This window comes from Nelumbo nucifera, chromosome 8 (genome assembly GCF_055504915.1).
Source record: "Nelumbo nucifera cultivar China Antique chromosome 8, China Antique-T2T, whole genome shotgun sequence".
Classification (NCBI taxonomy): domain Eukaryota; kingdom Viridiplantae; phylum Streptophyta; class Magnoliopsida; order Proteales; family Nelumbonaceae; genus Nelumbo; species Nelumbo nucifera.
Genome location: NC_142656.1, coordinates 6,846,624 through 6,860,664, shown reverse-complemented (window position 1 = coordinate 6,860,664; position 14,041 = coordinate 6,846,624). Strand labels below are relative to the sequence as shown.

At 37.2% G+C, this 14,041-nt stretch overlaps 1 protein-coding gene across 3 annotated transcripts; it reads right to left on the bottom strand.

Annotated features, from left to right (window-relative positions):
• Positions 1-3,252: 3,252 nt before the first annotated feature.
• Positions 3,253-12,825, bottom strand: SNF7.1 (SNF7 family protein). Of its 3 annotated transcripts, none has more exons than XM_088893313.1 (8): positions 12,485-12,825; positions 12,219-12,392; positions 10,293-10,392; positions 6,610-6,695; positions 6,415-6,506; positions 4,143-4,257; positions 3,867-4,062; positions 3,253-3,523 (listed from the first exon to the last, which is right to left on the bottom strand). In XM_088893313.1, exons 2-7 carry the CDS (start codon positions 12,288-12,290, stop codon positions 3,871-3,873), a joined length of 657 nt encoding a protein of 218 aa, XP_088749439.1. In that variant the 5' UTR covers positions 12,291-12,392; positions 12,485-12,825; the 3' UTR covers positions 3,253-3,523; positions 3,867-3,870. The 3 variants fall into 3 exon arrangements, with proteins under 3 accessions (XP_088749439.1, XP_010244368.1, XP_010244367.1); XM_010246066.3 differs by having other exon boundaries at positions 12,219-12,383; positions 12,485-12,755; XM_010246065.3 differs by having other exon boundaries at positions 12,219-12,319; positions 12,485-12,754.
• Positions 12,826-14,041: the final 1,216 nt, after the last annotated feature.

The window sequence follows — 14,041 nt, the reverse complement described above, 5'->3', positions numbered from 1 at the left end:
CTCCATCGATCATGGAGGACGAAAAGTTGGGGATTATATCCTCTGAAACAGAGGAATATTCAACAGAATTGGATGTTGCTGTTAGAATCGTTCAAATGGCTTGCTCTCTCTGTCAGAGGTTGCAGGAGAGCTTGATTTCCAAGGGCAATAATCAGGTTAAATCCAAAGATGATAATTCTCCGGTCACGGTTGCAGGTAACTGCATCGACTGTCTACAAAATGGTTTCTTTTTGATGATTCTGTATGCTTTGTTGTGTGCTACTTATTTTTCATCCATCACAGTTGCATTAAATGGAACCCTTGCTTTTTATCCTTTTATTTATTATATTTTTTTGGCGAGTGTTCTTTCAGTTTTTCCTCCTTTGTTATTATTTTTTTTCTTTTTGAAGGAAATGGTTCTGCTGCTAAATATGAAAATTTGTTATTTCTCTGAGGGACTGAGGGTATGGGTTCCGTTTCGTTTCGTAGTAGCCACATCTTGAATTTGTTGGTTGGTCTTGGTTTGGTTTACAACTGAAATTTGGGAGATTTTACCAACATAGGTAGAGTTTTGGTCTTGGTCAATGGAAGAGACAGAGTTGCAGATGTTGTGACTTGTTGGCGTCGACCGGCGGAACTGGAAGGGGGCTCTCACTCCGGCAAAAATGAGAAAAAAACAAAAAACATAAAAAAAATGAGAAAAACTTACCTCCGGTAAATAAATCTGCCGGAGTGATCGTCGGCATTGACCGGCAGAACTCAAAGGGAGAAATCTCCGTCGGGTTTTAGTTCTGAGAGCAGAAGAAGGGAGAAATCTCCGGCGGGTTTTAGTTCTGAGAGCAGATGGAGGGTTGAGTGTTCTGAAATGAAAAGGATGACCTTTTAGGCGAGAGGACACACGATTAACTCCGCACGAGTTCCTCAAATCCGCGTGTGGAAGGACACGCGGCAAACTCACAGCGCGTGGGATGATTTTGGGGGCAAAGTTGTGAGTGGCAGATGAGAACCCCAGAAACGTACTACCTGACAGCAACGATTACAAAAAAAATGTAGTGTTTTCAACCTATACATCAGTGAGGAAACGGTGCTGCATCTGCAATATCGATGCCAAACATATAATTTGATTTTTTTGGCATATGATTAACTTATTCACCCTCATAATGGTTACCAATAGTCAGTCTTTGGTAGATCTGGCAAAAAGCTGACCCAACCCGTGAACCTGATCCAACCCAACCTGAAAAAACACGGTTAGGGTCTCATATTTAGCTACTTGAATGTGAGAATGACTCTACCTAACCTAACCCAGAAAAAACTGGAGTTGGGTTGGGTTGGGTCATGGGTCAACCCGCTAAACCGATTGTCAAGTCTAATTGGGACTATTTATGAATTGTTAGTAGTTTCCACTCTTTAATTTTTTTATATTTAGTCTTTACTCTTTATTGTTTACTCTTTAAATTGTTAAATGCTCAAGTTTTTTTGTTTTATATTTAGAATTTTTAAGGTTAATTCTTTTAATTTTGGCATTTTTCATGTAATTTTTCTTTATTTTTATTAAATTTCATTTATTTTTTTGGGATGACCCGAATTGATCCATGGGTCAACCCTAACACAAACATTTAAGATATGTTTGGTTTGAAGGAAAAAGTAGGGAAAGGAAAGGAAAGTTAGGGTCTAGCATTTGATAACTCAACCCGACCCTAAATCAACCCAAAGTATCTTGACCCAACCTGAACTCGACCCACCCAACCTGATGGAGGGTGATTTGGCACGACCTAGCAAGTAAAGGTCACATGGACGCGATCTGCCTGATAGGTGACAATTCAGCAAAAGGAGCCTAGTCAGCAGTTTCAGAGTTCGGGTGTTCAGTCACCTCAGCACAAAGCCACCTCGGTGTAAAGGCATCTTGGCACCTAATCTAGTTCAGGGCTCAAGACCCGGAGTGACATGTAATCGACTCCAGAAACTACCCAACGAAATCCAAACCCCATGGGATCACGCCGCATAACGGCAGACTTTATCTTCTCCCCACCCGGAGCGGGCGGAGACGATAGACTTCCTTAACCAATGTGTCACTCCCCGACTAAAGCGGAAATGGATCTTATCTACTCAGGCCGAAGATCCCGGGACCATTTCGTGGGACCCATGGCAGTTCAACTATATAAAGGCAACAACCCCTCCAAGGCCCAGGTATGTGTGATTGTTTGCATTCAAGCTCTTTAGCATCTAAAACTTTAGCTCGCAACCGCTACATATTACTGGCTTAAGCATCAGAGTGACCTCATCGGATCTTCCACCCCGGTCTCTCTGGTATGTTTCACAATTTGATCCAGCTCGCCACGCAAAACACATCCAGACAACCCTTCAGCTAGGAGCTTCTAAATCGCACATCATCACAACACAATTGTCAAATCTAGTCTTTGGGAAAAATCTTTTCCGTGGGCCTTGTTATAGTAGCAAACGAACACAAGTTTATTTCAAATCCATGAGTATTGAAACGAACGAGGCCCCCTCTACCATTGAGGTACCTCAATTTTGTATCAGCTCAAATTTTCAAAAACGGAAAGCCTAGTTGGAAGGCATGGCGCATTATAAAGGTAATCCGAGCTCAACATCATTTACAGTTTGACACCCAGTGGATTAGCCATTGATCCTCTGCCACCACCACCACCACCTATTGGGGGGTTGGGCGGGAAGGAGAGAGTAGAGGAATTCCGTCAAGTTCTAGTCTAAAACCTTAAATTTGAACAGCTGCACTACAACTGTCGTCGTTCCACCTCCATTTCACATAAACTCTCTCTTTTAAACGATACTTAAACTCGCCTGTATTTTTCCCGCTGATTTAGCCAAACTGTCAAAGAAACAACACTTTCAAGTAATGATCTTTCTCACATACGCCAATGATCAGTTTAAATATTCATTGTTGTTTTTTATTTTTATTTATTGTTAATAATTCTTTAAGGCTTATACAGTACTCCATTTCCATTTGCTTAATGGGAATAGGGTCTGGAATCGGAACCAGAATGATTCATTCCAATTCAACTGTTTAGTTGGCCAACATGGGAATCCCATTCTTATTGAAAGAATTCACATCTTCACCGCACAGCATATCCCAACCGTGCATTGGGAACATCTCCCACTGACAACTTCGGGAGATGTGATCCCGAAATGGCATTCCCCATTTGGGAATTTCATATTTCTGATTTCCCCCAAACCAGTAAATAGTTTAGGCGCATCTACATTGATTTAAAGCTAACAACAAAACAGTTCAGAACATGTGGCAATAAACTTCATTATTCATGTATAATATACCTTGCCCATGGTGACATTGATTTCAATGCGTGACAGAACAATAAACTCACAACGAAGGTATTCTATAAAACAGAAAACTTCTTATCCCAAGTAGGGTACAGATTTCAGAGGGGGTTGTTTACTTTATGCCACCTATACAACGCCTGAATGCACACCGAGATGTTGCGGAAGTTGGAGTATCAGCCTGAGTACCCAATCTTTACACAATCCACGTTTACTGCATGGACTGAACTAACTGCACAAGATAAAACCAACACAATCAGAACAGGAAAAACATCAGTTTTGTTAAAGAACACATTTTAATTAGGAAAATGTCTGAATCTAAACTGATCCCGGATATTTTTGCACTTCTTATCGATAACCAAGAGCATTGTATCAGACAATTGTTTTTTTATTAGCAACATATCAGACACACTTGCAATGAAACAATTCCGTTGTGCTTTCTATTACATTTGATGGCCACAAGTTCCCAACCCCCCACCCCAACCTTGACGAAGGCAGGATTAGAATCTTCAAAACAAATAATGAACTTTTTTCAGTAAATGAAAGAATGAACATAAATTAAAAGAAAGAAATACCTGTTTAAAGAGCCATCTCTGCCTGCAATGCAGCGAGCTCATCTTCCTCGGCTGTGTTCTTCTGAGGTGCAGGGCGAGTTGATTGCCTGCCTGCTGGCACATGCACTGGAGCTGCAGGAGCAGTTGTAGCAGGTTGAAGAAGCTGTTCCTCCAGCTCTGCTCCCTCCAATTCTTCAAGCTCTGCCTCCAACTCATCCTGAAAGTTCAGATCGCTTTGATTATTCACTTCAAAAAAGTAACCTCCCATGGGGGAGCATATGGAAAGAGGGTGATTACCTCATCAAAATCAGCTGCTGCACCAATAGGAGTTGCCAAAGCTTCCTGTATCTGCTTCATGTTCTCAGTCTGCTCATTAATCTCATCCATTGTCTTGTCCACATCATCAATATTTCTGTAAAGATTTCATGGAATCCATGAGTTATGGTGAACATTGTTGAGAAATTTGTTTGCTTAGTGGAAACTTGGTTTTTGAAATCCATTACTGACATTTTTTGCTTATATGAACAAAGTGAAATTTTCATATGATAACAAAACATCAGCAGCAGAAATGCCAACATCTGCCATGACTAGAGATGGCAATTTGACCCATCCCTGTAGGGCCCCACCCTGCCCCAACCTGGTCGGGGCAGGATTTTTGACAACTGATCAGGGTTCAGGGCGGGTTCAGGGAAAACCCGAAACTCTGGGGGTCAGGGACAGGGCGGGGATAGTATTTGTCCACCCCACCCTGATCCCGCCCAACTATATTATATTACATAATACATATAAAATTGTTAATATATGCTAATGTATATTATATCATAACATATTATTATATATTATATTATACTATATTATATTACATAATATGAAATAGTTCTAGGTAGGTTTCAAAAAAATAAAAATAAATAAATTTATAAATATACAAGAATGACCAAGGCGGGGCGGGGCAAAGTCGGGGATCCCCATTCCCCGTGGGGACGGGAATGGGTTAAGATTTTTAGCCCCACCGGGGTTTGGGGTGGGGAATTTCAATTCAGCGTCGGGTACGGGGCAGGCAAAACCCGGCCCCAGCCCGCCCTGTTGCCATTCCTAGCCATGATCTACATGCATTGCACAGGTTTGACACTAGAATAAACAGTGAAATTGCCATTGTGATAGAAGCGTCATGAAAAGCCAAGGAAAACAAGGCCCAAGTATTTTGACTCAAGCCACTCAACTCAACAGAGCCTGGTAAACCAAATCTATCAGGCACTATATTCTCTGTTACATCATAATTCATAAATACTCAAATCTATCCACTCAATGAAGTGTTATACGGTTATACCAACTATTTGGGATTAGGTAATACAGATCCCATTTCAATATTTCTTTCGGTTCTATTGAGGGGTATTTTCAGCAGATGTCCAACTCAGCCGGCTCACAAGACAAAACCTGACATACCTGATAAATTCAATGGTGGATGGAGTAATGAGGCAGGCAGTGTGACAGCAAAGGAGAATAGATTTGGCAATAGGGAAGCGGATCTGTAAGCTGAAGAATGCATGCCTACAGAAGAAAATATAAGCGACATCTGGAATGATGGGAAATGAGAACCAGGGCTCTCATTCTGGTCACCTCCTTTGTACTGCCTCCCAAGAGGAAGTACGAGCCGAGGGTGGTCACCATGTTGCCACCTCTTCATTGGTTTAAGGGCTATCTTCCTTAGAGGTTCTTTTCTCATAGTTTTATCTCAACTCTATTCAATCTCGCTCCATGTATTTTAAAACCCCAAGCATGCATCAGAATTCAGATCACTCTTTGGTATAGTATGTAGACTTCCAGGCACATGGCAAAACTATCTTAATTTACTTTTCATTAGAAACAATGCATATCATTTATGTCTTTTTTTTGATAATTAATGCATATCATTTATGTTCCCTTCATTCCATTTTACTAAGTCACATTTTCAGTTCCAACGCTTGCTCAGTTGGTTGGACAGGGGTTCTAAGCTCAAAGGAGAATCAATAAACAACCCAGAAACAATAAAGCTTGGGTAACTAACATCAGTATCAATTAAAACGAAGGTGGAGAGTGACTCTCAGACTCATTGGATAGATGGATGCAGGAGGATTCAAAGGGCAATTGGTCTTTACATCAATACATCAGAGAGGCCAGAACATTGATGCATGAATAAAAATCTCTTCAGATGGATCCAAAATCAGATCATTTGTTAGCTGAGAGTTAGGCTACAGTTCAGTTATGAGAAATGAGCTGTACCAAGGAAATGCTCTCCCAGGATGGTCTAGTTGCTTTTGTCATGATTGGGTTGTGGACATTGCACTCATATATGCCTCCTTGGAGAGCTCTTTTTATCCATTTAGAATAATTATTGTTTATAAAAAGAACAAGTATTTGTTTATAAAAGGAATAATTATTGTTTATCTCTTTTTATCCATTTAGAATAAAACCTTTCCAATTAATAGTAAAACAATCGGTGACAACTTGAGTAGAGCAGAGCAGTAGCAAAACCTTGAAGGTGGGATCTAATTAAATTGATGCATGCAAAATGAAGTAGAGTGATACTTACGTCGCTTTCTGCATAGCCTTCATTGCAGACGCTCCAGTTCTCAATGCATCAACTGTCTCAGTTGTAGCTTTTGCACCTTCTAACATTATCATCTGAAATGCCAATACCAAATGACAAAATTCAAAGGATTTGATACCAACTAACATGCAAACAAATCACTGAATACTGATAAATTATGTAATATTACCAACAAACCTGATCATGAATTCTCAATTGAAAGTTACCAAGCTGCTCAATTTGCTGTTCATATAGTCTTTTCCTCTTCAAACATTGTATTGCCGCTACATGACAAAACAAAGTAGAAAAATTCAACAAGGAAATGTTCAGTTCAGCAAGAGATGGGGAAACACTTCACAGCATATTTTTTTGAAATTTGGATCCATAATAACCTAAAAACGTGTACCAAAGAGCTGCTACCAACTGATGCTTTCTTACACATGGTTTTCGAACCGCCGTTGACCCAGACGGTCGGACCGTTCAGCCCGGGAACCGTCCAGGCAACCAGTTCTGTTTTACCCCAAACCCGGTTCCTGGCCAAAAACTGTTGAATCGGTCAACAACCCGTTGACCCAAGCGGTTTGAACCACCAAACTGTTCAACGATTTTTGGCTGCTTTTTTTATTTTATTTTTATTTTTTAAATTTTTTTGTCAGAGCAGGCCATCCATTCGAACTGAATGGTTGACCCGTCAACCCGGAAACCAGTGGCCAGAACGGTTCCAGTTCCGATATCAATACCCAAATGGAGACAATCTGTAAGCAATTGAAAGTTTGAAAATAATCTATATACTACTATAAAAATGGGAATAGCCCCCCATGATTTCTGGACCTTTTTCTTGACCAAAATACCCCCTCTTTTTGAATTTAACCCCTCTATATTTTAAGGGCAGAAACTGTAATTCGAATTCAACTATAAAGTTCATTCTATTCCCTCTCATTAAACCAATATTTATGGTATTAATGCTCATTCTCTCCCATCAAATCCTATATTTAATTTACCACTGTTTCTCATCATTAAATTCCACTTAATAAATCTATGAACAATAATTTCAATGGTATAAAAAGCTATGCTTTTAAAACAGAACCACTAATAAAACCTTTTTTTATTCAATTGACAAGTAAACAGTTCAATATTTGAGTCAAACAGTTCAACCCACTATCATATAATTAAATACTAAAAATTTTAAAATACATAAAAACACAAAAAAAAAAAATTGTAGACAACTTTTGGCACATCTCTAATATTATATCCATCATATTAAACAAAAATAAGTATGACAAATAATAAGTTTCTTTATTATGGAAATAGAATACAACATTTAAAATGGACATGGAAATGAAATTATTTCCATATTTGTGGGTGGTTCAACCATTTGAATCAAATGGACCAATCCATGATGTCATAGGTAAATGATAAAATCTTTAAAATGGAAAAATACAAAGAATTATGGAAATACAAAAAATAGAAAAATTTAGACAAATCTCTAATATCATATATTAGTTATATTAAACAAAAATAAATGTGATAAACAATGGTTATTTTTATCACTAATGTAAGTGAAATACAAAGTTCAAAATTGACCTAAAAATGAAACCATTTTCCTGTCTAGATGGCGAGTTAGTGGTTCAACCTTTTGGACCAAATAGGTCAGCCCATGATGCCATGCAAAATTAAATAATAAAAACTAAAAATAATAGAAATATAGTAAATTGTAAAAAATATAGAAATTATGTAGAAAAATATGGGCACATATCTAATATTATCTATTTGTCATATTAAATGCAATAAATAATAATCATTTTTATTAATGATGGAAATGGGATACAAAAATCAAGGAATAAAGACAATTAATGTCTAATTTGTGACCCTACTAACTAGGTAAAACAATTCAATGGTTCGAATAGTTAGGTCACCATGGTGTTGATCGAGCTAATGGTTTTTTACAAGCAAGTAATTTGATGATAAATGGACCCAGAATATTGGTTTGATTATGAGTTAACCAGTCGATTGGTTGATTTTACAAGCAAGTAATTTGACACAACATTGGTTTGATTATGAGTTAACCAATTGGTTGGTTGATTTGACCATGGGATTACTAATTAGGAGTTACCAATCAATTGTTTTTTATATAGAAAACATTATAAAGTTTATCTAAAACTAAGCATGTCTTTAATGTTATATATTCATTGTATTAAACAAAATGTCTAAAAATGAGTATTATTGTGGTTAATGATGGAGATAGATAAAATACAAAAAAAGAAAAAAAATAAGGAGACGAATATCTCATCCAAATTCCAAAGTCCGTTGACCTGGTCAAATGGGTTATTGGTTTCACCAATACACACCATTTGTCAATTACTTATCTTTGTCACATGGGTTTTGATAAGAACATTAAGGCTGTGTTTGGAAACGATGTAAAACGTCATCGAAATAAAAGTTTACACCGGTTCGGTTTTGTCGGCATTTGGATGGAGTGTAAATCAAGATCGATGTAAAACTCCACTCCCGGTTTAGATTTATCGATGTTTGGATGGAGTGGGATAAAATTGATGTAAAAACTCCATGTTTTTCGAAGCTCAATGGTCAGAACCTTTTACAGTTCAGTGTGAAACTCCATCGATGAACTTTTACATCGATGAGGTTTTACACCGCTTCCAAACGCAGCCTAAAATTATTATGACCACTATTGTTTTTTAATTGTGTTGTTGTTCTTATCATTTGAAACTACCATGTGCAATGCACGTACAGATTTACTAGTTAATAAAATCAAGAGAATTCCTGATATAATCACAGTATATATGGTGGAACAATGGAGGTAAGAAAGTTGGAGCAATAACAGGAACAAAACAATGGAGAAGGAACAGCACCTTGGGTAGAGTAGAATATCCTTTTTTTATCAGTAACAATCAAAACATCTTATTGAATTCTTTAAAAGGGAGATGTATAAAAGTGCAACATCAGTTCTATTGTGAGCTAGTAATCAGTACCTACCCCAGTAAGTTTTTCTTTTGCATCAGGTTCCCTCTGGAACCACCCCAATACAGGTGCATCTATTCATAGCTTGCCTGGCTAGGCATCAAACATTACATTAGCAATTTAGCACACTTAGAAGTTAGGAGTCCAATAAAAAGTTACATCCAGTTCTTCCACCAACAATTGACTTCCCTCAACAAATATCTATACTTTCATGTACCCACAACATTGTTTGTCACCAACTCACTACTTTGCTCAACCTTAGTCCTTGTATGGCTGCTAAGAGTTTTGCCCTAGTGTTGTCCCCATATCCAATGAGCCCCAATAAAAGTGCCATAATAGTCCCACCATGCCTTCAGAAAACTCCCCTAACCCCCAAGTTGCCAGGATTCCCTAGGCCTCAGCCATCAAAATTCAGCTTGATATTGTGTTGAGTGGGAGGTGACCATTAGACATTAACTCTTGTTCTAGAATGTAGACAAGGTAGTGACGAGTGACATCTGGTCAATTCCTAATAATATCATAAGTTTGAAACTCTGGGCATAGTCTAAACCCAAATTGCCACCATTGTCATCAAGACTCCCTTAGTTTGGCTTTTCTCTTAAAAAATCCTCATATTGCATTGCTCCCAAACGGTCCATAGGATTGAAGCCCTCATGCATCTCCACGATATTTTGCCCCTCTTTATGGGTTGAGGAAAAAAATAAGGAAGAAAATCAACTATCTGTATAATATCTACACTTTCTTTTTTGATTGCACAGTTTGGCAACAAGGATAGGTAAAAAGTAACTTAAACTTTCTAAGTAATAACAAAAAGAGATACACCTTAATGGATGGATTTAAAATAAACATATAAGGTGACCCAAAAAGGCAATTGTCTCAGAAAAAAAAAAGTTCAACCATACCCCTTTTGTTCTTTGCTCTGGTAAATTCCTTGGCCTTTTCAACCTCTGAAGCAGCCTTTTTAATAAGGACTTTCTCCTTTTTCTCTAGCATTTCAAGTGTCTGCGGAAAATGATCAAGTAGTAAGAGAAGGGTGGCTGACATATAGAATCAAAAAAGCATTATCATGTTACAATTTCATATAAAATATCCACTATCCACAGCACAAATAGGAAAGCGATGAGTGTTTTTAATAGCATATTGTCTAGAACTTCTACCAGAGTTCCAGTGCATAAAGCATGCACCAAACCATTCATGTGTCTTAAAATATTCTATCACTTAAACATGGTGAAGTGTAGCTAAATACAAAAATCTATTTCATAAACGTTGACCATTACATTGACAGAACAATTGAACTCATAATGGTATTCCTTCCTGAAAGCTTGCCCTTCAAATACAATGTTGATTGCATTGGAATCTTTAAAGAAATGCTTACATCCAATAAACAGGGACTGATGAATATTTTTCCAGATTAATTCAGTAAAGTAAGTTCCATTTAATGCCAATTAAATAGAAATGGACTTCAATTGAATAGGACATCTAATACCCTCTCCATGAGATAAAATATTGAAGGAATTGCAACATGAGGAACCAATGTTATAATGCAAACAATTCACCCATAAATGGGTGAATACCCAATCAGATATGACCTATAAAATTGAGACAGGTTACCAACAGATTAAGCTGATAGTGATAGAGTAAAGCTTTGATGTGCCTTCGCCATTCTCAAAGATAGACTATGCATAAATTAAAGCCAATACAAACAAAATATCAAATGCAAGGCATGACAAATAGAAAAGAAATTTAGAGGGGATGTCAAAATAAAAAAAAAAAAATAACTGTGAAATTTGCTATGTTGTGAAATCAATTATTAATTCAGCTCCTCACAATGACCATAGGAGGCCAGAATGAATAAAAATGCTAGCTGCAAGTCTTTTGGAAGGTATAATATACTGATAGGCCTGAATCAAAGACATTAATTATATGATTATTGATTTCTTATAGCTAGAGATCTGATTGAGAAACAACCCTTTGTATTAAGGATGATAGTCTATAAACCTAATTTGCTACTACATTATGCTGAAATAACAAAGAAAAGGCCAATCATAATGTTCAAAAAGGACTACATACCTGGATGCATACATATACATTAGCTATATAAAGTGACACCTTTTTTTTTGTGTCATTATTTAATGCCATGCCCAATACCCATGCCTTCCCACTTGTATGCATGTATAGAAATAGTTTTCTAATTACCAAGTAGGCACTAGATGCTGATTAAAATGTAGCCTAGTTACAGAATGAGTTAGTTTATAATATGCCTTTCTTTTCTTTTTGGTACTGTGGCAATAAAGAAGGCGCTTCTTACCATATCCAAAAGAAATAAGCTTATACGTCCATTTTTTCCCTTCTCATTAATTTTTTTTCTTAATTTCTTTCTACAATGTGCATAAGTTGCGTATGTAATGAGGGACATGGGCACATGGCAATCAACTTCCTTTTTTTTTTTCGCTACAAACTTCCTATAAATTATAAGGTGAAAAGAGGAGCTTTTTTCCTTCTCTTCCAATCCGCTCTCTAATCAATGTTGATTGATCCCTTTTGGACTGCAGTGTAGATTTTTTTTTTCTTGAGACGACAAGATATACTCCAAAATTTGATTTTTCTCGTTCAAACTTAAATCACATCCTCTGGTACATATAGAAAAGGAATTTGCTTAACTTTTTGTTGAATGGGGAAAAACAAACCGCACATAAACTGATTCCCGCTGAATAACAAATTAAGTGGAAAATACAATCAGAAATCCAGCATAGATCGCTTCTCTTCGAAATAAAAAACAAAAAGGAAGATCTACGACAAAAGAATCAGAAGAAGATCTAAAAGCATACCTCGTTTAACTTATCTAGCGTTGCGAGAGCATTTGTCTCCTGTTTAGGTTTGCCGAAAATCCTCGTAAACATGATTAATTCCCCGGAACGTCAGTGCCACTCTGTTCCAAATAAACGAATTTAATTACTCTAAACCCTAACCTTGGGCTGCATATGATAGATCAACTGCACAAACTTCGCAAAACGATCTATCAATAAAAATGAAAGGAAAAGGAAAAAGCATAGATTTCTTAGCGGTAAAGCATCAGGGTGGAACAATACTGCACCTGTGATTATAAATCAAAATTGACGCTGGGTTTTGGAAAATAGTGATCGTGAAGTCGAATTCGAGGTCGCTTTGACTGGCAGAGAGGGGATGTGAGGGAGGTGTCAGGCGGATACACGGTCAATCTCGAGAAGAGACTTCCGCGTAGAAATCACTAATAAGCAAAACAAAAAACAACCAAAACACAAAAGAAAGCCGCTTTGGTGTTTTTTTGCTTCCGCATGAGGTAGATTAGTGAAGAGCGTTTCTTTAATTCGGGGTCGCTTCTGCTACCCACAAGTTGTTCCCACATTTATACCCACAGCAGATAACAGCTGCGCGATGAATATCAAATGTCCCGGATCCCTGCTAGTGATGATGATCTAAAGCTCGGGCGTGATTTATCATAGCAAAATGTGTCAAATGGCTCGGGTGGATGGCCCGGGCAAGGAACTCCAAAATGTAGAGTTTTGGAAGGTGGCAAAGAATTTAAGAGTAAGAATCAGAGTATAAAATATGTATACTTTCAGAGGGTGGTAATTTGTCCTTATATAAATTTGTGCTGCAATCAAACATAATAAATTAAAATTTGAAACAAAAATAAGTCAGAACTTACACTCAAATCATTTGTACTTTTATGGTTTTGCATCAATGCAAATTTATTTGCATTGCAACCAAACACAGCCTTAAGAATTCTTCTTTGCACTCTTCAAATTCAAGAGGTAAATTGTAAAACTTGTATCCCTTCAATGAATTAATGTTCTCTTTTTTGGAAAAAAGTATACCTAACCCAACCCAACCTGAGTCGGCCGACCAGATCCGGTTTACAAATATAATTAAACTTAGCAAAAAGTTGACCCAACCCGTGAACCTAACCCAACCCAACCCAAAAAAACAAGGTTAGGGTCTCATATTTAGCTACCTGAATTTGAGAATGACCCAACCCTACCTGACCCCCCAAAAAACTTTGTTAAGTTGGGTCATGGATCAACCCGTTGACGTCAATTGTTAGGTCTAATTGGAACTATTTATGTATTGTTAAAAGTTTTCACTCTTTAATCTTTACTCTTTGAATGGTTCAATGTTCAAGCTTCTTATTTTATGTTTGGAACTTTAAGGTTAATTGTTTTAATTTTGGCATTTTCATGTATTTTTTATTTTTTTTAAATTTTAGTTGTTTTTAGGGATGACCTAAATTGACTCATGGGTCAACCCTAACCTGAACATTTAGGGTTAGGGTCTAGCATTTTTTGACCCAACCCAAAATTCAGCTGACCCCAAATCAACCTGAAGTGTCTTGACCCAACACACCCAACCCAATTGCCATGTCTAAATATAATATACAAAGCTTTGCACTTTAGGTATTTGTATTTACATCTATATATCCTTCCCCAAACCCTACATTGGTAGGAGCCTCACGCATTAGGTGCACTTTTATACTTGTATTTTCACTCTTTTCAAATTGAGCTCAAATGATAAAAAAGTAACATATAATAGGGAAATTGTTTAAAACTCACCATGACTTTTCAACATTTCTCTTAAACTGACCATAGCTTTTCAAAACTGATGAGGGCAGATT